This window comes from Andrographis paniculata, unplaced genomic scaffold, assembly GCF_009805555.1.
Source record: "Andrographis paniculata isolate CXL003 unplaced genomic scaffold, ASM980555v1 Contig54END, whole genome shotgun sequence".
Lineage (NCBI taxonomy): Eukaryota > Viridiplantae > Streptophyta > Magnoliopsida > Lamiales > Acanthaceae > Andrographis > Andrographis paniculata.
The window spans coordinates 3,873,367-3,896,758 of NW_026137589.1; the positions used below are offsets into that span (position 1 = coordinate 3,873,367).

Consider the following 23,392-nt stretch of genomic DNA (forward strand, 5'->3'; position numbering starts at 1 on the left):
CGAAAAAAAATATCAAAAAAACAAAGTCAATAATATTTCCTCTGTTCCAAAAAATATATATATATTTACCTATTTTTATGTAGTTTTTTTTTTTAATCTTTTAAATTAAACTAGCAAATTAATTGAAATGGAATAATAAAAAGGGTTTGAGAATAATAAATTCAATTTAATGTTTTTATTTATTGGAGTTTCATCTTAAAATTTATTTATCCATCTCATCTTAATTGACATAATTTTTCATTTTTATTTGTCTTATAATAATTGATACATTTTTTATTTTGGGTAAATTTTATTAAATCAAAATAAATTTAATAAATATAAATCAACTTAATTAAGCATATAATATATATATTATTATATATCATATAGGGCCATTCAAAACCCATTTCTTTATATCTCTCTAGAAATATATATATTTTTATATATATTTAAAACTTTATTTTTTTTTATAAAATTAGTTTATATTAATCATAAATAAATAAATCGTATTTTTTATTCTGTATTATAGAAAAATTTATTTTTTATAAAATAATATATATTTATAGGGGTATAGTTTTTTATTACCATATAATTTTCAAAATATTTAAATAATATTTTAATTTTTAATTTTATATATATTAAAATTATTTTAAAATTATCAATATAATAACTATATAAAAAATAATAAAATAATATTATAATTTATTATTATTAATTAATTAATTATTATTATTTTAAATATTGTGTCATGATAAAAAGGAAGAAATATTTTTTATCAAATGTTTTATCATTTGTTTATATTTCAGATTTGATAATTAATGCATGGATAGGATTCTGTGTTGTGGTGGATGGACTGATTGACAAGTATCATTTATGTTTGCCTAGTATTTTTTCATTTGGAAATATTACAAATTTATTTTGAATTGAGCGTGCTTATTTTTAAAAAATAAAAAAATAAAATAAATTTAATTAAGATTATTTTTAATAAAATATATTATTTTATTTTTTTATGAAATTTTACATTAAAATACTTTTTAATTTATAATTTTAAAAAGAATTAATTTTGAATTGAAACCAAACAAGCTCTTTTGATACGATTAAAATAAGGTAAATATATTAAACTTTTATAATGGAATAACAATCGATGTAATGTTTTTTTTATTCTTAAAATAATAATCTTAAATACAACTTCTTCTGTCCCACATAATTTGTCCTTATTTTTTATTTTCGTCTGTCCCACATAATTTGTCTCTATTTTCTATTTTCGTTTTGTCCCGCATAATTTGTCCTTTCCCTTTTTAAAAAATTAATTATACACTTTAATCATATTTTAAAATTTAAAATTTAAATTTTTTTTAATCTTAATTAAACTATTTAGTTATCTTAATTTTAATCTATAATTATTTTTACTAAATAATAATTATTTTTACTAATATATTTCTTAATTACTTACTAATTATACTTTACCTAAATTATCGTGTCTACGGTAATACACCCATATTACATGGGACGGAGGGAGTAATAAATATATCAACGTAACAAAAACATATCAAACAACCAAAATACTTGAATAATATGGTTATATTAATTAAAGTATACAAAATATATTACTATCTCTGTCCGACTCTAATTGTCTCATTTATTTTTTACACGTTGATCTTTGAATATTAATTATTATAGCAAAATATAGTACAAATTAAAAAAAATTATAAAAATACTTTCATTGGTGTTTTATAATACTAATAGAATAATATTTGTGACAAAAATTATACAAATATAAAAATATTTTTAATGTTAAGTGCAATTATGCAAGAGGTAAATGTGACTATTAAAGACGGACGAAAAAATTATTAAATTATAACGTACATTTGTTGTAGGTTTATAATAAATAAACAAAAAATATGTGAGTTCGTGATAACGGTTAGATTGTTGATTGATTCAAATTAATACTTTTTTTGTTTCGGAACAAATGACCTATTTGTTCGCACGATTATTTAGGTAGTGTAAATTAGTAAGGCATTAATAATAAGTTGTAATATTATTTTATAATTTTTTATATAAGAAATATTTTTAATATTTTAAAAATATATATTAATATATAATTTTAAAAAATATAACATGTGTTTAAATATTTTTAACGTTATTTCTCAATAAAATATATATAATATAGACATTTACAAGATAATAAAATTTTATATATTAAAAATAAATAAAAATATTTATTTATTTATTTATAATTAACTTAAACTAGTTTTATAAAAAATAAAAAAAATTTAATATAAATAAAAATATTTGTTTAGTAAAAATGATTTTGGCCAAATTTATGGGTAAAAAAGTTAAAAATGTAATTAAATTATATTTATTAAATATATTTAATATAAATAAATTTATTAAAAATAAAAAAAAAATTATTTGTTATGAAACAATCATCTGTAACCCAACAAAAGGGTTCCATTTATAACCTAATCAACACAAAGATCAAGTCAGGTGATATACCGATTATTTCGATTTAAAATTTTATTATTCTAAAAATAAAAAAGTTAAAACATTAGCAAACAATTTTTTTTTGCAAATATTCTCCCCATCATATCTGGATTTTATTTATTTTCAATTAGAAAAAAAATAAATTATGCTTTGACAAATCTTTTCAACATATTTTTTCAAAAAATCACACACTAATTATTTTTAAATTATTTATACAAAATTTTATGCTTCATATAATTTTTTTTTTTTTTCAAAGTAAAACACAAGACAAACACACCCTACTATACTTTGATTTTATTTTAAGGAAATTGCCAAATTTACCTGATTGTAAGGTAGTCATTATTACCTCCCACAATAACAATATTTTAGTTTAAATATGACATAAATATGACAAATAAATATTCATCAAATCTTGAACATGATTACGGTGTTTATTATACTCTCTCAACCCCTAACAATTTATCCATTTTTTTTCATTTTGGTCCGTCCCATAATAAAGTATTCATTTTTTTTAATAATTGTAATATCTGCCTAACATTACAAATACTCTTCAAATTTACAATATATTACACAAATGTTATTACATTTATATCATACAGTACTAATAGAGTTAAATTTAGTCTTTTTACCTTTATTTCTATTTTATCCCAATATAATACTAATATTTCTAAAACTCCGTGCGAAGAGCAAATGGATATATAGATATAGAACAGAGGGAGTACAAATTTTTTCTTGTGTCAATACATATAAAACAAACAAATACAATACATTTTTATTTAAAATACTCATTCCGTCTCAGAAGTAAATATTCATTTGTTTTTTGCACGTAGTTTTAGAAATATTAGAAGATATATTGGGATATAGTAGGAATAAAATAGAAATGACTAAAATAACCTTATTAGTATGTGTGATATAAATGTAATTGCATTTGTGTAATATATTGTAAGCTGTAAGTGTATTTGTAATGTTGGGTACATAGTACAGTTACTAAAAAAAAAGAAATGAATACTTTGTTATGGGACGGACTAAAATGAAAAAAATGGATACTTTGTTACGAGACAGAGGGAGTAACATATTTTGTAATAAATAAAAAGATATAAGTGTATTGTATGAATATATTTCTTGTACTGAAATCAGTTGTAACATATGTTGTGGGATATCATATCATATGTTTGTTCATATATTATACTCGTACTGTATTATCATTATTTATGCAATTATATTATGTTAATATAATGTGTTGTTTGTGATCTATATAGGGTGTGTTCGTTTGATGAATTTTGACAAAATCCCACTGTTTATCCAAAATTTTCTCCCCAAAAACATCAAATCAAACACCTATTTTTTATTTATTATATTATACTAAAAATCAATTTTACATTCAAAACATCACATCATCACATATTTATATCACATCATACAACTATTCAAATTCAAAATTTTTACTATTCATATCCAAACTCAAAATCCAAACCCCAAACAAACACACCCAGTAGATTATTCTTATGTCGCATGTTGTATGTTCCTATGTTATGGACGGTTAATTTATCTATTGTTTTTGCATTAATGAAAATTCAAAAAGATGAAACACATTCAAAGTATGATATGATATAAACATATATTGATGTGATATATTTAGGGTGTGTTTGTTTAGGGGTTTGAATTTTGAGTTGAAATTTGAATAGTAAAAATTTTGAATTTGAATAGTTGTATGATGTGATATAAATAGGGGTTGATGTGATGTTTTGAATGTAAAATTAATTTTTAATATAATATAAAAAATGAAAAATAAGTGTTTGATTTGATGCTTTTTGGGAAAAAAAATTGGATGAATAGTAAGAATTTTGCAAAATCTTGCAAACGAACTAATGTAAAAATGATCATGTAATATAATATAGTAAATAAAAAATACATATTTGATTTAATAGATTTTTGATAGGATTAAAATTTAAAATTTTAATACTAAAATCAAATCTGACAACCAAACACACCCACAAAGAGTGTTTTCTTTTTATTACTCATAGTATTTTCGTTATTAGTTATGAAAATATTTATGTAAAATTGATAGGGAATGGTAATTTTAGTTATATATAATTGTTTACTTTTATAATAAACATGTAAAATTAATAGTTTATAAACAAATTAATCATATTTTATATATTAAAATAATCATCTCGAAAATAGTAGTTATCTAAAATAACAATATAATATACTACACACATTTATTTAATTAATTTCATTTTACTTTATAAAATCCTCATTATTTTTCGTCTTAGTTATGTTGACAAGTTCATCCAATATACATACATATATATGGCTCTTTCCTTTAATTTTAACTTATATTGTAATTTATGGTTAATAGCCATTATTTTTTTTCCTTCAAAATTTTAACTAAGAAAGAAAAAATAAAATCAAATCAAATCAAAACACAATAATTCACACCCAAATTTTATCCTGTAGTGCAATGGAATGGAATATTTTTATTGAATTAGTTCTCAAGTAAAAAAAAAAAAAAAAGTAAATTTCTCTACACAACACAGGACTCAACATTCAGAGACTTTCACCTAAAGGGTAAAAAGCAACAACCTATGTTTCTGTATTTTGTAAAAATAAGATTTGCAGATTCCCCAAAACTGTAGTAAAAAAACATAATAAAAAAAAAAGTTGCCACTGCCACGTTTTTTTGGTACACCAGATTCTCTATCTCCTCCCTACCCCCCCCCCCCCCCCTACCCACCCACCCTACTGCAATCCTTTTTTTTTTTTTACAGTGCCTGGATATATATGTAAACCTCATGCATTATTGATTGTGCTTCAATATTTCTTTCAATCTTTCTTCATGGCCAGGTTTGTTAGACTTTGGTTCTATGAATTATTTGAACAATTAATCAAGAAAATTTTCAAGAACACCAAATAAAGATCGAACTTTTATGTTTCTTGATTGCAGCAAATCATCATATGCCATGGAACACTTGAGGGATCCATTCAAGGGAGTTAAGAATGATCTTAGAGCAAGGCTAGCTTGCTACAAGAAAGATTGGCTCGACGCCCTCGAATCGGGATCGAGGCGCGTTCTTACAATTATTTTTTTTTTTTTAAAAAAAGATGCGATAATCTGAAGCTGATCTTGTCATTAATTGTCACTTACAAATGGATTGCTTGATTTTTTTTTATTTTTTTTTAGGATCATTGCCCCGACGACGTATATTTTCTTCGCCTCGGCGCTCCCCGTGATCGCCTTCGGCGAGCAATTAAGCCGTTCGACGCGTAAGCATTCGATTTGATCGAACACGATTACGTGTTGCATGCATGTTGTGATCGGCTTATTACGTTTTTTTCTTTTTTTAGATGGGATTTTGGGCACGTCCGAGACGCTTGCTTCGACTACGCTATGCGGGATTATCCACGCGATCTTCGGTGGCCAGCCGCTGCTGATTTTAGGGGTCGCGGAGCCGACGATTATAATGTACCGATACTTGTATGAATTCGCTGAGAAGGGCCTCGGCGAGGAGATGTTCTTACCGTGGACGGGATGGTAGTGGGAAATGATCTTTTTCATTTAGTAGTTTATTCGATGTTTATGACAATTGTCGTGTTTTTTATTGATCGATAAAACAGGGTATGTGTTTGGACAGCCCTGTTGCTGTTCCTTCTCGCCACATTCGGCGCTTGCGCCGTCATCACTCGATTCACGAGAGCTTCCGGCGAAGTCTTCGGCATGTTGATCACCATTCTTTTCATTCAAGAAGCGATCAAGGTAATGACAATTCGAACTCTTTCAACGCCTTATGCTCGTCGTTTTAGTATTTCGATTGATTTCTCGATTGATCGCAGGGCGTCGTAAGCGAATTCCGAGTTCCAGAAAGCGTCGATGCAGCCGAGGTGCGGATCGAATTCCAGTGGCTCTATGTCAATGGCCTTCTCGCGGTTATATTCTCTTTCGGGTTGCTTATAACCGCCCTGACTAGCCGGAAAGCTCGATCGTGGCACTATGGCGCAGGTTTGGTGCCGCGAATTTATCAAAGACATAAACTTTGCGCCGTGTTTCGCTATATGACTCGTTGAATTTTGCAAATTCAGGCTGGATCAGGAGTTTCGTCGCCGACTATGGTGTCGCTCTGATGATCGTGGTATGGACTGCGTTGTCCTACGCCGTTCCTGGAAAAGTTCCCGGCGGTGTTCCCAGACGCCTCGTCTATCCTCTTCCTTGGGAGCCGGCATCGTTGCGCCATTGGACCGTGATTAAGGTCTGGCGTCGTTGACGCTCGAAGTAGATCGATTAGACTGTTCAATTTTATGTTATCGTGTCGATGAAATTGCAGGACATGGGAAAGGTACCGGCGGGGTATGTTTTTGGAGCGTTCGTTCCGGCGCTGATGATCGCCGGACTGTACTTTTTCGATCACAGCGTAGCGTCGCAGCTGGTGCAGAAGAAGGAGTTCAATCTCAAGAAACCGTCGTCGTATCACTACGACGTTTTTTTACTCGGGATTTTGGTACCGTTGTTGGGGAATTTAAGTTAAAACTTTATGAATCCAACAATCTGTTCTCATCTTCGACATTTTAACGTTTCAGACTTTGCTTTGCGGATTGCTCGGGCTTCCTCCGTCGAACGGTGTCCTTCCGCAGTCGCCAATGCATACGAAGAGCCTCGCCGCGCTCAAGAGGCAGGTTTGGAACCGTAGTCCCGAGGAAACTCCTCGCACCCGTCATGTATTCGAATGTTTTTGACAATTGTCGTCGTAATTATCTGCAGTCGATGCGGAGGAAAATGGCGGAGTGCGTGAAGGAGGGAACGAACGCGAATGCGACGCCGTCGGAGATCTACGAACGAATGCGGCGGGCATTTGTCAAGATCGACGACGATTCGAAAGACGAAGATTTTGAGGATTTGAAGGAAGCTATATCGGGCTACGGGAACGAAAATCACGCCGTGAGCGCAATCGATTATGAAAGATGCATCGACCTCTACTTGCCGGTCCGTGTGAGCGAACAACGCGTTACTAATTTGCTGCAGTCTTTGCTCGTCGGGCTTGCCATGGCGGCGATGCCGGTGATCAAGATGATTCCGAGCTCCGTTTTGTGGGGATACTTTGCGTACATGGCGATCGATAGCCTCCCGGGGAACCAGTTATGGGAGCGCGTTCGACTTCTTTTTGTTCCCGGAGATCTACGTCGAAAGTGAGCCTTACCCTCCCGATTCTTTGCCATCGACGACAACATTTTACGGTTTTATATGATATCGATTTCTTCTGCGATTTGATGATGTGCAGAGTCTTACACGGCTTCCACGCATCGTATGCGCGGTCCGTGCCATATAAACACATTGCGGGATTCACGATCGGGCAGGGTTTGTATCTCATGCTATGCTTCGGAGTTACGTGGATTCCGTATCTCGGGATATTGTTCCCGGTGTTGTTTTTTGTGCTGATCGTCGTAAGACTACACCTTCTCCCGAAGGTGTTCCCGGCTCGATATCTCCAAGAACTCGACCCGGCCGAGCATGTCTCGCACGTTATTTCGGAAAAATCTATCGGAGTTTTGTAATAAGCTAAAAATGTTGAATAGTAAGATAAATACTATTGAATCGAATCGAATATTTTTATAAAAATTTAAAAAACGAAAAGAGAAGCGCCCACCGTGGGGCTCGAACCCACGACCACAAGGTTAAGAGCCTTGCGCTCTACCGACTGAGCTAGACGGGCATTTTGTTTTGAAAGTTGTAAACATTTATAATTAAAGAAATATAAAAATCGAGGATCATTCTAGAAAGCATCCTGCTTTTATTCACATTTTGTTTTGTTTTATTTTTTTTTTACAAATTAATAAGTGGCTGCATCCGCCGCGTACACGTGAGGAACACGTGATGCCGTTCAGTTTAGAATCGGACGGCTGAGATTTTCGCGTCAGATTAAAGCTACATATTCAAAAAAGTCCCCAGCAGCAAATCCTACGCAACTCGTTTTAGGGCTTTTGAATCACACACACACTCACATATATATATAATACGCATCGCAGCTCTCTCCGCCGAAGCCTCGCAGTTTTTGCCTTCTGTAATCCTGTGTTTTCGTCTTCTCTGCATTGGAGGAGCGAAGATCTAATGGTAATTCTGCGATTCGTTTTTTTGCGGTGTTTGTTTCTGCTTGTTATTGTGTTGTTTTGGTTGATTTGTTTTTTGTTTTCACTTTTCTTGTTTTGGTTTGCTTTGGATCTTCAGGCGTTGCCGAATCAACAGACTGTGGATTACCCGAGCTTCAAGCTTGTACTTGTTGGCGATGGTGGCACTGGTATGTTTTTTTTGCGTGTGTATATTTAAAATCTAAGCTTATGGATTTGGTTTTTTGTTTATTTGATTGGTTAGGTCTTTTGCGGTTCTTTGCTTTCTGAATTGTCGTTCCACTTGTTTTGTTGCATTCTTCATTGTGATGGATGTTTTAATTTTGCGTTTATTTTGCGTCAGTGCATTTCGTTGTTCTTTTGTAATTTTTTTGGAGCTTTGATTTGGGATTAGAACTGGCGAGAGCGTTTTGTTGGTGGTTTATGCCGATTGTTTCTCATTTGATTATACTGGCTAGGAGTTCGAAATTTGTATATTATCTTGCATACTTTTGGATTCTGAAGATTTTTGTTTATCAAGACAATGATGCTCTTATTGATTCTATTGCTTCGAAATAATTGACTTAATCTATTTTTTTTCAATTTGTAGGAAAAACTACATTTGTTAAGAGACATCTCACTGGAGAATTCGAGAAGAAATATGAGCGTGAGACCATCTAAACCTTTTATGTTTTCATTGATATATATATTTCCTGTTCTATTGTTTAAATTCTTATGGTGTGATTTTGCAGCTACTATTGGTGTGGAGGTTCATCCTCTAGACTTCTTCACAAACTGTGGTAAAATCCGATTTTATTGCTGGGACACTGCTGGCCAGGAAAAATTTGGTGGCCTTAGGGATGGCTACTAGTAAGTAAATTAGAACTCACTTATTTTCAATTTCATTGTTTATGAAAACTGCAAAGACCATAAATCATAGTATGCATAACTTGCTAGAATTTTCCTAAACCTAATTTTCGCTCATTTGGATTGATCTATTTGTTATTTTGTCGATACTGATGTCAAACTATTGCAGTATCCATGGACAATGTGCAATCATCATGTTTGATGTGACGGCAAGGTTGACTTACAAGAATGTTCCGACATGGCATCGGGATCTTTGCCGGTAATAAATCAGTTTCTATTTTGGTGGCAGACATAAGCTGTTGTTAGTCGTGTAGTTCTAATATTATTCGTCTTTGTATTTCAGCGTCTGCGAAAATATCCCTATTGTCCTCTGCGGGAACAAGGTTGATGTCAAGAACAGGCAGGTGAAGGCGAAGCAGGTCACATTCCATAGGAAGAAGAACCTCCAGTACTACGAAATATCTGCCAAGAGCAACTACAACTTTGAGAAGCCGTTCCTGTACCTCGCCCGGAAACTTGCCGGGTATTTACAAACACTTTGATTATTATACTTTAAGAAGCATTACTGTCACCTCGATGAAGCTAATGTGTTCTTTTCTTATTAGGGATCCTAATCTGCACTTTGTCGAGTCTCCTGCTCTTGCCCCGCCAGAAGTGCAAATCGATTTGGCTGCGCAACAACAGTAAATCCCTCTCCCCTTTATATATGTAAATCATCAGCGCGCCATTAACTGGTGAATAACTTATCTGTTGTTGACTTTGCTTTGCAGACATGAGGCGGAGCTCGCTGCAGCTGCTAGTCAGCCACTCCCGGATGACGATGACGAGGTATTTGAGTGAAAATGGGAGGTTCTTTTTTAATGTTTTTCATATGATGGGTGTCCCGATTCTTCTTGCGTAGCTTAGGGTATTCTGAAGTTTGAGGGATGGTCTACTAGTCGTCATTTATATATATATATGTAGACACATCAATGGGATTGTGATTTTTATGTCTTTGGGCAAACAAGCGAATTATCTCTCTCTCCGTGTTCAGGTGGTTTTTGATTCACAGCTCTTTGTTTGTCGTTTTCTTCCTTTGATTAATGATGTACTTGGTGCTATCGATCATAAACATTTCCTTAATTTTATTTTTTAGAAAAATTAAATAAAATAAAGATGAAACGACGAAACGTAGCATTATTAATGGTAAGTTAGAGTTTTGATTTGGAGTGCTTATTTACACCTTTCTCCTGTGCTGTGGTATTCTTTATGGTCATAACAAAATTAACAAAAGCTGATTTAGCCATGCTGGTTTTTTTTTTTTTATCAGCACGTGTTATATATATACAAATAACGTACACTAGTATTACACACAACATATGTTGTGTATAATAAAGATATATACTGTTTTTTAATAATAATAAGTGGATTGTATACAAATATGTCTAAAATTAACTATTGCTTATGAGATTTGTATTATATGAATTGCTATATGTGTACAAACTTGTAATGAATGCTATTTTGTTGATGTGCTGTATTTGTATTATATTAATATAAGTATATACAATGTTTTCTGCCGCTATTTTTATACTAGCTGCATGACATCTAAGGCATGACATCTAAGGCATGACATCTAAGAAATATTGATATTATATTAATAGTGGATAAAAAGTAGGGATAAAAGATAATTGCCCTTGTGTTTGGGACGGACAAAAATTGTGAACAAGATAGGAAAGAAAGAAAATCTATATATATAAATAGCTTTAAAGTAAAAAAATTGGAAAGAAAAGTATAAGAAATATGAAAGTGTAGGGCGGCAAATAGAGGTTGGTAACCAGCAATGTATGTATGCGACACAATTGAGTCGGGCACATGTGTGTTAATAAAGCCCAATGCGTATTATTATGAATTGATAGTTTATGGTTATAATCTACATAATCCAATATATATATATATATGTATTAGGTGATTATATTGAATAATATTATTATTTCATTCAATTAAATAAATTTATTTATTTTAAAAGATTAAGATTTGGTATAATAATATACTAATTAAAAGTAAGTAATTTTATTTTGATGTGTGATTAGTTTGTTTCAAATAATATTTGTATTAAAATTTATATTATTTTATATTTAATTAAATACAATAAAAATATTATTCATTTTAATTTTATAATTGTATAATATATTATAGATAGGCTTTATTAACATTTTTTTAATGAAATGATTTTTTATAAATATTATTTAAAAATACAATATATATTTATCTATTTAAAAATAATAATAATAATTTATTAAAAACTATTATTTTTTATATTATTAATATAATTTTTTTCATATTTAACATTAAAAAAAAATACATTTCTATTTTATGTAAGCAAGTAAGCATATGAATTGATACTACATAATTATAAGTACACGGCATGTGTTATCTAGTACTCTTTTCATCTCATTTCTTATGATCACTTTTTCATTTTCGTCCGTCTAATTTATTTTGTCACTTTTTTTTCAGAAAAGAATTATAATTTAATTCATAATTTTTTTAATTTTAATTTTAATTATACTAAATCAGTTATCTTAATCTTAATATATAATTATTTTTATTATACGAGAATTATTTTCACTAATACATTTTTAATTATTTACTAATTATACCCCTCCTAAATTTCTGTATCTATAGTAAAGCGGACAAAATATCCGGGACAGAGAGAGTATATTATTTCATTTATCTAGAAATGCACGTAGATTTAATTGGATAAGAAAAAAAAAATATTAAAATAATATACTCCATCCGTCTCAATACAATAGTCTTGTTTATCAATTTTGTCCGTCTCAAAACAATAGTTTCATTTCCATAAATAACCATATCATCATAAAACTATCCCTACTTTTTCATTATTATTACACAATTGCCACTACTTTTTACACTAATATACTTACAAGGGCAAAAAAGTTATTTATCCTTACTTTTGACCAAATACCAATATATTATCAATATTTCTTAAATCTCGTGTCCAACATAAAATAAAAATATTATAAAAAATATACTATGAAGTTGATAAAAAGTAATATAGCAGATAAAAAATAGTTCGAATAAAAGCAATAAAATTGTGAGTAAATAAGATATTTTATTATAAATAGATTATATATGAATTTAATCATAAACAAAAAAAAAAAAAATACTCTTTCTATTCCTTAACAATCTATCTATTTTTCTATTTTGGTCCGTTCCATAACAAAATATTCATTTCTTTTCTTTTTTTTTTTCGTAATTGTACTGTCTACTTAACATTACAAATACCCTTCCAATTTACAATATATTACACAAATATCATTACCTTTATATCATATAATATTAATATGGTTAATTTAGTATTTTTACCTTTATTTTTATTTTATCCCTAAAACTCCGTGCAAAAAGCAAATAAATATATTACTGATTATTGTTAATAAGAAAAGGAAGTGGTTGCAAATTGCAATAAATAATTGACATTATTACAATTCTAGCCAATCTTGTTACACCACTCCAACTGGAATTGTGAGTAAGCAACCACTTAAAAACTGGTGTTGTGAATAAATTAATTATAATTGGGATTGCCAATTCATAATTTTTATGGGTTTACCTTTTTAAAATATTTTTTATTTAAATTAAATTCGTCGTGTATTTGCACTTTAATTTTATTTAAGACATTGTCTATTTTTTTAAAAAAAAAAATTAGAAAAGTTGTGTTTAGTTTGAACTTTGACATTCGTAATAGCCTTCTTAATAAAAATACTGTTTAACACTTTGTTTTTATTATTATTATTATTTTTTTTTTTGGGTATATTGTGTAATTTTATTATTTTTTTGGAGTATATTATTTTTTAGAAAGACCATATATAATTTTATATTTTAAAAATTTATATATAATTTTACTTTTTTAAAAAATAATGTATAATTTTAGTTTTTAAAAGTGATGTATAATTTTATTTTTTGGAAAATGATATAAAATTTTATTTTATTTTTTTAAAAAATAATGTATGATTTTATATCATATTTATCTTAGTAGCATTTAATTATTTTTTAAAATTATTTTATTTTTAATAGTTATTAATTATTTTAAATAAAATATAAATTATATGTATATGGATTATAATGTAAAATTAATTAAAGTTAGGATGTAATTTATAAATATAAAAATTTATATAAAATAATAGTCCTTCCCTCTCAATACAATAATCCTATTTATTATTTTTGTCCGTCCCATAACAATAGTCTTATTTCCGTAAATAACCATATCACTGTAAAAGTATCATTACTTTTACAGTATTATTACACAATTGTCACTATTTTTTACACTAATATACTCACAAGGGCAAAAAAAATTTTTATCTATATTTTTTTTATCCATTATCAATATAATATTAATATTTCTTAAATTCCGTATCCAATACCACCAAGACTATAGTTTCAGGACGACTCTGGAGTATAAAAGAAAAATATATTGAATGAATTGCAAAATAAACAATGTTAGAGATGGTCTTGTACCGAAAAATTAATTTTACTTTGCGCGCGTTTAATTCAAAGAGGCATTAGATAATTTTGAAATAAAATAGGAGTATTTTATATAAATAAAAATAAAAATAATTCTTTTTAGAAAAATAATCAAAATATCAAACAATATTTTGCATAAGAAGCTTATGTATACTCGTTGAAAATTGTTCATTTGTTTAATTAAAAAGAAAAAAAAACTAAAAAAATCAAAGAGCTTATGTCAGTGTTACGATATAACAAGATATTTTTTATTGCAAAATTAATTTTGAGCATGTAATATAAAAAAATAAATATTTCCACTATTCCATGTAATATGAGATTATTACAGTAGATACTAGAATTTAGGTAAAATATAATTATTAAGTAAATGTATTAGTAAAAATAATTATAGATTAAAATTAAGATTAAAAAATTTATAAAATTTAAAATTTAAAATGTAATTAAAGTGTATAATTATATTTCAAAAATTACGTTGGACGAACGAAAATAGAAAATAGGGACAAAGAATTATTTGATTTAATACTCTTGGGTGTGTTTATTTGGGGGTTTGGATTTTGAGTTGAAATTTGAATATTAAAAATATTGAATTTGAATAGTTGTATGATATGATATAAACAGGTGTTGATGTGATGTTTTCAACGTAAAATCAATATTAATATAATATAAAAAATAAAAAATAGGTGTTTTATTTGATGTTTTTGAAAAAAAAAAAAAGGATGAATAGTATATTTAAAATCCAATCCCGAACAAACACACCCTAAAGCAAAAAAAATCTGTCAAAATGTTAATTCCTACAAGCAAAGCAAAGTCTAAACTTTCCAAAAATGATCATCTTTCTCACCGAGCAAACGATCGAAAATGTTTCCGATCATTCTCCGATCTGAGGTGCCTCAGCTCCGCCATATGTTCGTCGTTCGATATGCCGAGAAAAATCCGAAGATCCGTCAACAACTTTTCCCGTTCCCAGCTCAACGGCCCCAAAGCATACAACGCTTCAAGCGTTCTACGATAAGCATCGATTTCTAACAAACGGACATTCACTTCCACGTCCTCCTTGAACCTAAACGATGCAATCGGATTGCTGCACGACTCCGTGTCGCTACAAGCGCCGTCGCTTTCTCGCCGAGCCTGGGGTGTAAATGGAACGTAAGAATTTTCTCGATTACGATCGGCGACACTACAGCTACCAACGGAGGCGCCATCGCTGTCTGAATTATCGCAAAAGATTTTTCTAGCTGTTCTCCGGTCGTCTTTCTCGATTGCTTGTAGCTTTTGGACATGTCGATTGCTCGCTTCGATGATCGACGAGCCGTAGGGAGACATCCACTTTAGCGATCTCGTGGAGACAATGAAACTCTACAGACACAATTATCGATTGCGATTGTAATAAAAACTCCGATACAAAAAGCAAAAACGACGAAAATCAAAATGCTACCTTTGCATTCGGAGTAATCCATTTTCCGTCGCGCCGAATACTTCTCATCCTAATTTGAGATCGATCAACGATTGCTTCGCGCATACGCGTGCATCCCGGGAGCCTTACCATCCATTGTCTTCTTTTCTTTTCGACAACTTTCAAAACTTTACCGGCCATCCAAATATCGTCGTAAAACACCTCCACGACATCTCCGGCGTTGAAATTCTCACCGCCTTGCCCCACCGGAGGGCACGGCCTGACAACCTTTGTCGACACCATCTCAACATGTCCGTTATCAGGGTTAGAACAACTGCAATATTGTATACGACACATACAGCTATTTCCCGAAAGAATTCGACCCGGACGCCACCAAAACGGTTCATCGGATTTTACCATAACCTCCACATTTTGCCCCTTTCTTAACACCATTTTTACTGTAATTTGTAAGCAATTGAATCTTCTTCAACACAAATACAGAAATAACACAAAGCCTGTGATTGTGAAAGGAAGCAGAGCATTACTATTACTATTCCATGGCAGAATCTGGTGATGAAATCATAACACTAAATTGAAACCAATTCTGATCTTACAGTTTTCATAATCAAATAAATACACTGAGCAATAACAAAATCTCGAACTGATTGTTAGTATTTTTGAAAATCTAAAGCATAAACAGATTTATAACATCAAAAAGAGCTGTTCAAGCTTGATTTGTAAATCCGATAGTAATTTGAAACCAAATTAAAACCTAAAAAAGGGGCAAAAAGGGCAACACAAGCTTTACTGCCAAAAACATCTAGCGCAACCGAAATTCAAGCAAAATAACATACGGATTCTGTTTCAGACGCATGGAAGACTCGAAGTTTAACAAAATACCCAAATTACAACAACTTAACGCTGGTCAATTGAAGATTCAAAACACCGAAAATAAAACCCTAAAAGGAAAATTCGACTCACCGTTTCTTCAAAATTGAAAGGATTTCAATCGTGATCAGTTGTAATTTAGGTTGTATTGATCCTTTAATCTCTCCCTCAACAGAACAGATCTTTGATTTTCACTTGATGTTCTATGAATTTTTTATTTGGCTAAAATAAATTTGGATAGAAAATTAATGTTAAATAAAAAAAATTATGAATATATCATGTATGTGTGGAAGAAGGGTATTATTGGAATAAACAAAAATTGAACCATATTCACTATCATTCATTTTATGCCCATTAGTTGTACGAAACCAACTAACAAAAAAATAGAAAAATTATTGAAATTAAAGAGGGTGAAGTGATTTTATTTTATTTTATTTTTTTTAAAAAATTTATAGATTTACATCGACTTAAAAAGTCCACATCGTTTGATGGATTTTATTAATTAATTTGAATAGATTCGATTTGATTTATTTTTACTAAATTTATTTGAATTTTGTAAAATTGTAAAATAATTTTTTAATTAATTTATATAATTATATAAACTCATGTAAACATAAATTTTTACATATATAATATATTTTTATAAAATATAGGTATATTTATAAATAATAGTAGTATATAATTATTAACAATATAGAATTATTGTAACATATATAATATTACTATATTGTATATTCATATTTTTAATTTTATAATTTTTATTATATTATTATTCAATATATCAATTTATTTATTTTTATTTTATTATTATTTACTTAATTATATATTTTTAAATTTTCATATCTATAGTAAAAAAGACACCGTAGTCTAAACGGAAGTGATAGTATAAATATATAGTGAATATATATAATGATTTATAAGTAATTGACATGATAATTTTCAAAAAATCATCCTATTAATAATTAGTGGCTAAAATACTCAAGAACATTAGCAAATTATAAGACTAAAGAGGAACCTTAATTTAAACCAAAAAAAAAAGAAAAAAAAAAGAGAAAATTCCCCATACAAATTATCATTATTCAATTACAAAACAAATCTTACACATAAATATATATATATAGGCAACAATAACGCTAATAAGTGTGAATTAATTTGGCATTATTAATTAATTAATTATTCTTCCTTGTAGGGTGTGGGCACTAATATCAGAGGATTCTTCTTCATCATCACCAGCCCCTCAACCTCAAGCAGATCCACGTCATCCAAACTCTTCCCCTCCGGCAACTTCCAGTCAAAATGATACAGCAGCTGCGACAATGGCAGAACAACGTTAGCCACTCCGAAGTTCATCCCAGGACAAAGCCTTCTCCCCGCCCCAAACGGTATCAGTTCCATGTCGTTCCCCAAAAAGTCGACCGAGTTATTCTCGAACCGCTCCGGTCTGAACTCGTCCGGCCGGTCCCAGTACTTCGGATCCCTCCCCATTGACCACGCGTTGACCACCACCTTCGCGTTCTTCGGAATCGTGTACCCCGCCGCCGTGCAGTCCTCCGTCCGGCAAGCCCTCGGTAATAACGGCACCGGCGGGTGTAGCCTTAGGGTTTCTTTTATTACACGGCTTAGGTATGGCAGACTCTGTAGGTACGAATCTTCCACCGTCGTCTTCCCTTTTAAGGATTCTCTTATCTCCGACTGTAACTTCGCCATTACACGTGGACTCCTCATTAGCTCCGTCATCGCCCAGTTCATCGTCGTCGACGATGTTTCTGTCCCCGCCGTAAACAAATCCTATACATAAATACAGTTATTAATTACCACAGTCGAAAACAGTTTAGTCTCCACCGCAGTCATAAATGTAAGTAATAAATGCCAGATGCTTACGAAGATGACGCCTTTAATGCCGTCGAGGGTGAGAATGTTCTGGAGACGAGGGTCGGTGGTTAGCCGGAGCAAGACGTCGACGGTGTCCTCGCCGCCGAACTCGCCGCTCCGGCCGAGCTTGTGCTCCTCTACGACGGCGTCGAGAACCTTGTCGAGCTTCCGGCGCATCCACATGAGTTTGTATTTGTTCAGACAGAGAATGTTTAGGAGCTTCGAGGAAGGAAATAAGTCGGCCAATTCGAATCCCGCCGCCATCGGATTCGCCGTTTTCATCAGCTCCACCAGGACGGCGCTGTTGTTCTTCGCCACCGTCCCCAGCGCCGCCCGACACGTCATCGCCGACGAGTAGGCGTACATCTTTTCCGTCAGGTCCATCGCCTCTCCCGCCGCCGTCCGTACCGTCGCCACCAGACGCGCCGCCTCCTCCTGGCGGATGTATTCGTACGATCTAACGTTTTTTATGCTCAGCATCTCCACCGTCGCGACTTTCTTCATCTGCCGCCAGAACTCGTTGTACTGACTGAATATGAAGTCGCCTTTCCACAGGATCTTGGTCCCGATGCTGTCGGGTCTGTCTGCGCAGGCTGGGTCCTGGACCTTCAGGACCTCCTTGGCTGCCTCCCGAGATGAAATCACCACCGTTGATATTTCTCCCAGCTTGAGATGGATCACCGGTCCGTACTGCCGGGCCATCCGAGTCAGCAGGCGGTGCGGCAGCTCGCCGACCATGTGGTGGAGGTGTCCGATCACCGGCAGCTTTGGAGGGCCTGGAGGTAATTTCACATTTTTCTGGCTCGATTTTGCGGATGATCTTTTCACCAGGAAGAAGATGAAGGCTAACGTGGCAAGGAGAAGAGGCAGAGAAGGGAATTCGAGGAGTTGAACAACTTTCTGGATCTCCTCCATTGTCGTAATGCTCTTCTTGTGTTTAATTTGATTTGTTTTGTTTAGGTTTTACGAATCAATTGATTTGCTGTTTTTATAGAGGGGGGAATAGTTTTTGTACTGTTGTTTTCTAATTATTATTATTATTATTATTATTTTAATATAATATTTTTAATGAATAATAGGAGTATATACGTAGACAAACAAGTCCAGCTATGTTGTCTTGATATATGTGCGTTAGAGATTATTCTTTTTTATCATTATTATTATTTTTAATATATTCTTAATTTATTCAAATATGCATATGTTGAGCGCCGTTTCTGACCTGCAATAAGTACAGCTGAAATCAACAAATGCGCTGCTTTCAATTTTCGATTTGGACATACGGCTGCGGAATAAAAAAAAAAAATATATATATATTTATATATATTGTTTACTTAATAGGAACATGTATTTATATCACTATATTTTAAATAATTTTCATAATATATTAAAATAAAAAATAAATTTATAATTCTACTGATCAAGAAAATTAATAACTTACAAAAAGATCCTCCACAAATAATCCTTTTATTGAATTAAAATTATACTCCTCATGTTCTATTTTATTTTTATATCTTTTCATATAAAAACAGTACAATTTCTCATTAAAAAAAAAACTCCATGCTTAAAATTCTTATTATTATTATCATGATTATTGTTATTTCTGTTTATTTATTTATTTTTTTGTAATATATAATAGATATATTAAAATAAATAAAAAATTGGCAAATAAAATAGGGATGGACTGGGGAAAGAAGGTGTGGTCTGCATACATCCCTCACCGAATATATTAAAGTGTACATATTTGACTACCTACTGTTGTCTGTTGTAGCCAAAGTGTATAACAATATTTTTTTCCAATATGATTGAATTTTTTAATTCTTTCGACTGACTGTTTTGACTTGAAAAGCATAACGTTTCAAATTGAATTATTGAAAACCTATGGGAATGTTTGTTCGTTGATTTTAATTTTTGGGTTAAAATTTTTTAACTGTATAAAATGAAATTTGAATAGTTATTTGATGTGATAAATATAAATTGATGTGATGTTTTAAACAAAATCGCCTCTTTGGGACTGAGCATAAGGGCAACCGTCCAAAGTCCAATCCAGGAGAGAACCCAAAATTCTAGGGCTTTTAGCGGATGTATACTATATTAAAGGAATATATATATAGAATAAAAAAAAAAAAAAAAAAATTGTGAGAGTTAGATATGAAAATAAGAATGAAAGTATAATACAATCTGACATAAAATAATTTAAAATTAATTATTTTCTAGTTAGTGTATAGATATGTTTATTGCATCATTTTACGGGAGATTTAAACAATTATATGTTAAAAGAAATTTCTTTAAGTTAATATTATTAAAAATTTATTTGAAGATAACTATGTTTAAAGAAAGATTGAATGATTTACGCATGCTATTTATTGAAAAGAAATGTTATAAACTGTGGTAGTTGACAATATTATTAACAATTTTGCATCTAGAAATGCTAGGTGGTAAATTTTATGTAATACATTATGTATTTTTATTTATATTTTGTAGGTATACGGAGGAAATAGTTCTTGTAATAAAGTTTAGCAATAAGGCCATCTCCAACTCATCAATTTCATTTATCCAGTTTTAACTTCAAATATGCAATTGCTACAGTAATTTTACTCTAACCATAACTCCATTTTTCACTATTATTCTTCAAATATTTAAATTTTCATATTATTTAAACAACTTTTTATTTTTATAATTTAAAATAAAATTTAAAAAAATTTAAAAAAATAAAATTTTAAATTTAAAAATCAAACTTATAATTTTAAAAGTTAAAAAAAAAAAGACAAACACACCATAAATGACGTTTGCTACCGTGCAAAGCAAACACAAAAAATAGTGTTGAAATTGGCGTTCGATTGGAGCATGGCCACGGCATAAATGCAGTTGAAACCTCAATTTTGAAGTGTGGTTGGAGATGTCCTAAAAGTGGTGATTAAGCTAAATATGAAAGAAATATATAAGTCCAATGAATTTGATGATATGATTTCAAATGTCAAGTTGATGAATTTTTTATAATTGGATTTTTTGTTTTTAAATTTTTTTGTTCCAAAACTGATAGAGAACTTTTAAACAAATACTTGTTAGGGCCATTATTTTAGGTTTTGCCCCGTCCCTCGAGATGTGAGGAACGAGTCTAGTTTTAAATATAAAATAAAATTACAGTATAATATAAAAATAATAATTATTTAATGTGATATTTTTAGAGAGAAAATAGAATCTAAATAGTAAAAATATGTTGTAAAATAAAAAAAATAAAAAAACACCCATAGTCTATATTATTATTTTGGGTTCAAAGTAACAATTTGCTGTTCCAATACAATTGAATAGTTTTACTATTATTTTTTAAAGTTTTCTTTTGATTAAGTTCATTTTATTTTTCTATTGAAATTTCAATTTCAGTTCTGATAAATTTTCTCTAATTAGATATATATTTCTATAAAAAGTTTAAATTTCTTGTTGAAAAGTAATTTTAACTTTTGATTATATATATTGATTTATAGTTTTACTTTTAATAAGGATTAATATACTTTGTTAGAAAATTTATACTATGATTTTGTCAAAAAAATCATAAAAGTTGCATAATAAGAAAAGAATATTAGAAGAGAACCTTTAAATTAAAATATAGTGTTTGTTTGATTTGTGTTGGAATTTTTGGAATAAAATAATGAGATTGTATTATTGATCATCAAAATAAAATAAGTAGTGACTCGATATACTCAAATTTAAATAATTAGGATAAAATCAAATATAAATATAAATTTATTTAATAAAATATTGTTGAAAAATTTATGAGCCTATTAGTAAAAATGTTGATTGAAAGTTGAAACAGACAAATCATACAAAGGTGACGGTCTTTTTTGGGATAGAGATAATATATTATTTGTGGTCTAATTTATTATAATTATTTTATCTCTAATGAAATCCAGTTGTGATTATTTATTTATTTTATTTATTCTTATTATTTTTTAAAAGTATTATCTCTATTAATTCTTATTATTAACTGAAGTTTAGAATTTTATTTGGTAAAATATATTATAATATATTTTGTGATCAATGATAATTATGTCCATATAGGAGAAAATAACACAATAAAATAAAATAATAATACCTTACATGTTCAACTTGCTGACTGTCAAAATATGACGAATATATATATATAAATATATGTTAGGACAAAAATAGATGCATGTATTTGTATCCAATTATTTTAGAATGAAGCTAATTAAACATTTGTTTGTTTGGCGTCCTTAGTTTAGTTTTGAATAATAAAATTATTTAATTTAATATAAATATATATTATATAATATTTTAAATATAATATTAAAATAAAAATAAAAATTTTATAATACTATTATTTATATATAAAAAAAAATCACAAATAAAAACTATTTTTACGGGTGTCTCACTGTCTGGTCTGCGAGTTGGGGGTCAAGGGGGCGAAGTCCCCCTTCCTAAGGTCCGGGAGCGCGGAGTGGCCCTCAACCCGACGGTATGCAGTATTGAGTTTTGAAGTTGGTATTTGGCTGAACTCGTTTGATGTATTCTCTTAGTTTATTTCAATAGATTTAGAGATACGAAATTTATAATATGTAACGTGGCCGTCCTCAATAAATATGTTCCGTTTCTGTCCGTGAATATAATAAACACGTTGTTGGTGAACCAAACAAATATACGTATTTTTTACATTTCTTTTTGTTAATCGATCATTAATCATAATTTATCACAACATTATGTTTACAATATACTGTCTTATTTTTTCCCCTTAGCACAGTAACACAACTTAATTCAAAACAACACGATTGGTTTTCTTTTCAATTCCACGTGATTTTTTTCCCATATATATTTGTAACGTTTCTTTATTCACATATAAGTCCTCCTTTTTTTTTTAAATACAATTTATAAAATTATCTTGAATTAAAAAATATTAAATTATACTATATTGTGACGAATGCAATAAATATAATAGCAAACGAAAAGAATCGATCGATAGATGTAGTTCACTAACGAGGAACGCCGGCTACATTTACAGAAAAATAATCTTATTAAATTTTTAAAATACGACACAGGTAGCGTTACATTATAATATGTATTTATAATATCTGAAATCGAATCTATGTAATTATAAAAATACACCAACAATCAAAATAAACTATGGAACTAGATTATACTTTACACTCAACAAAATGACAAGTAAATTTAAAAATAATGAATTTAAGGCATTGGAGCATATTATTAGATATGTTGGGCTAAAAAGTAAAAGTAAGTAACAAAATGGAATAGAGTTGGTATTAATTTCCACCAACCACGAAGGTCAAT

The 23,392-nt window shown here is 30.0% G+C and overlaps 4 protein-coding genes and 1 non-coding gene across 8 annotated transcripts; 2 read left to right on the plus strand and 3 right to left on the minus strand.

Annotated features, from left to right (window-relative positions):
• Positions 1–5,426: 5,426 nt before the first annotated feature.
• Positions 5,427–8,010, plus strand: LOC127255479 (boron transporter 4-like). The gene is made up of 10 exons (XM_051281009.1): positions 5,427–5,530; positions 5,648–5,730; positions 5,812–5,998; positions 6,082–6,220; positions 6,298–6,463; positions 6,544–6,710; positions 6,786–6,959; positions 7,039–7,134; positions 7,220–7,644; positions 7,737–8,010. Exons 1-10 carry the CDS (start codon positions 5,427–5,429, stop codon positions 8,008–8,010), a joined length of 1,815 nt encoding a protein of 604 aa, XP_051136966.1.
• Positions 8,011–8,095: 85 nt separating this feature from the next.
• TRNAK-CUU (transfer RNA lysine (anticodon CUU)) lies at positions 8,096–8,168 on the minus strand. The gene has a single exon. It is a non-coding gene; the product is annotated as a tRNA-Lys (tRNA).
• Positions 8,169–8,400: 232 nt separating this feature from the next.
• On the plus strand, positions 8,401–10,476 carry LOC127255453 (GTP-binding nuclear protein Ran-3). Its single transcript, XM_051280976.1, has 8 exons — positions 8,401–8,566; positions 8,681–8,750; positions 9,170–9,226; positions 9,312–9,429; positions 9,596–9,685; positions 9,770–9,949; positions 10,032–10,109; positions 10,197–10,476. The coding sequence occupies exons 1-8, from the start codon at positions 8,564–8,566 to the stop codon at positions 10,264–10,266; spliced, it is 666 nt and encodes a 221-aa protein (XP_051136933.1). The 5' UTR covers positions 8,401–8,563; the 3' UTR covers positions 10,267–10,476.
• A 3,965-nt stretch (positions 10,477–14,441) lies between these two features.
• Positions 14,442–16,455, minus strand: LOC127255452 (uncharacterized). 4 transcript variants are annotated; one of them, XM_051280973.1, is made up of 3 exons: positions 16,316–16,455; positions 15,377–15,849; positions 14,442–15,297 (listed from the first exon to the last, which is right to left on the minus strand). In XM_051280973.1, exons 2-3 carry the CDS (start codon positions 15,785–15,787, stop codon positions 14,779–14,781), a joined length of 930 nt encoding a protein of 309 aa, XP_051136930.1. In that variant the 5' UTR covers positions 15,788–15,849; positions 16,316–16,455; the 3' UTR covers positions 14,442–14,778. The 4 variants fall into 4 exon arrangements, with proteins under 4 accessions (XP_051136930.1, XP_051136929.1, XP_051136931.1 ...); XM_051280974.1 differs by having other exon boundaries at positions 14,443–15,297; positions 15,377–15,668; XM_051280975.1 differs by having other exon boundaries at positions 14,445–15,297; positions 15,377–15,622.
• An 812-nt stretch (positions 16,456–17,267) lies between these two features.
• On the minus strand, positions 17,268–19,069 carry LOC127255451 (cytochrome P450 71D95-like). Its single transcript, XM_051280970.1, has 2 exons — positions 18,104–19,069; positions 17,268–18,010 (listed from the first exon to the last, which is right to left on the minus strand). Exons 1-2 carry the CDS (start codon positions 19,007–19,009, stop codon positions 17,396–17,398), a joined length of 1,521 nt encoding a protein of 506 aa, XP_051136927.1. The 5' UTR covers positions 19,010–19,069; the 3' UTR covers positions 17,268–17,395.
• Positions 19,070–23,392: the final 4,323 nt, after the last annotated feature.

Coding starts and splice junctions, on each gene's coding strand:
- LOC127255452 (XM_051280973.1), bottom strand. CDS start 15,787: ATGGTGTTAAGAAAGGGGCAAAATGTGGAGGTTATGGTAAAATCCGAT. Junction 15,298..15,376: donor GGATTACTCCGAATGCAAAG/GTAGCATTTTGA, acceptor TTGTGTCTGTAG/AGTTTCATTGTCTCCACGAG.
- LOC127255451 (XM_051280970.1), bottom strand. CDS start 19,009: ATGGAGGAGATCCAGAAAGTTGTTCAACTCCTCGAATTCCCTTCTCTG. Junction 18,011..18,103: donor GCATTAAAGGCGTCATCTTC/GTAAGCATCTGG, acceptor ATTTATGTATAG/GATTTGTTTACGGCGGGGAC.
- LOC127255479 (XM_051281009.1), top strand. CDS start 5,427: ATGGAACACTTGAGGGATCCATTCAAGGGAGTTAAGAATGATCTTAGA. Junction 6,960..7,038: donor TTTTTTTACTCGGGATTTTG/GTACCGTTGTTG, acceptor TTAACGTTTCAG/ACTTTGCTTTGCGGATTGCT. Junction 7,135..7,219: donor TCGCCGCGCTCAAGAGGCAG/GTTTGGAACCGT, acceptor AATTATCTGCAG/TCGATGCGGAGGAAAATGGC.
- LOC127255453 (XM_051280976.1), top strand. Junction 8,751..9,169: donor TGTTGGCGATGGTGGCACTG/GTATGTTTTTTT, acceptor TTCAATTTGTAG/GAAAAACTACATTTGTTAAG. Junction 9,430..9,595: donor GGCCTTAGGGATGGCTACTA/GTAAGTAAATTA, acceptor AAACTATTGCAG/TATCCATGGACAATGTGCAA.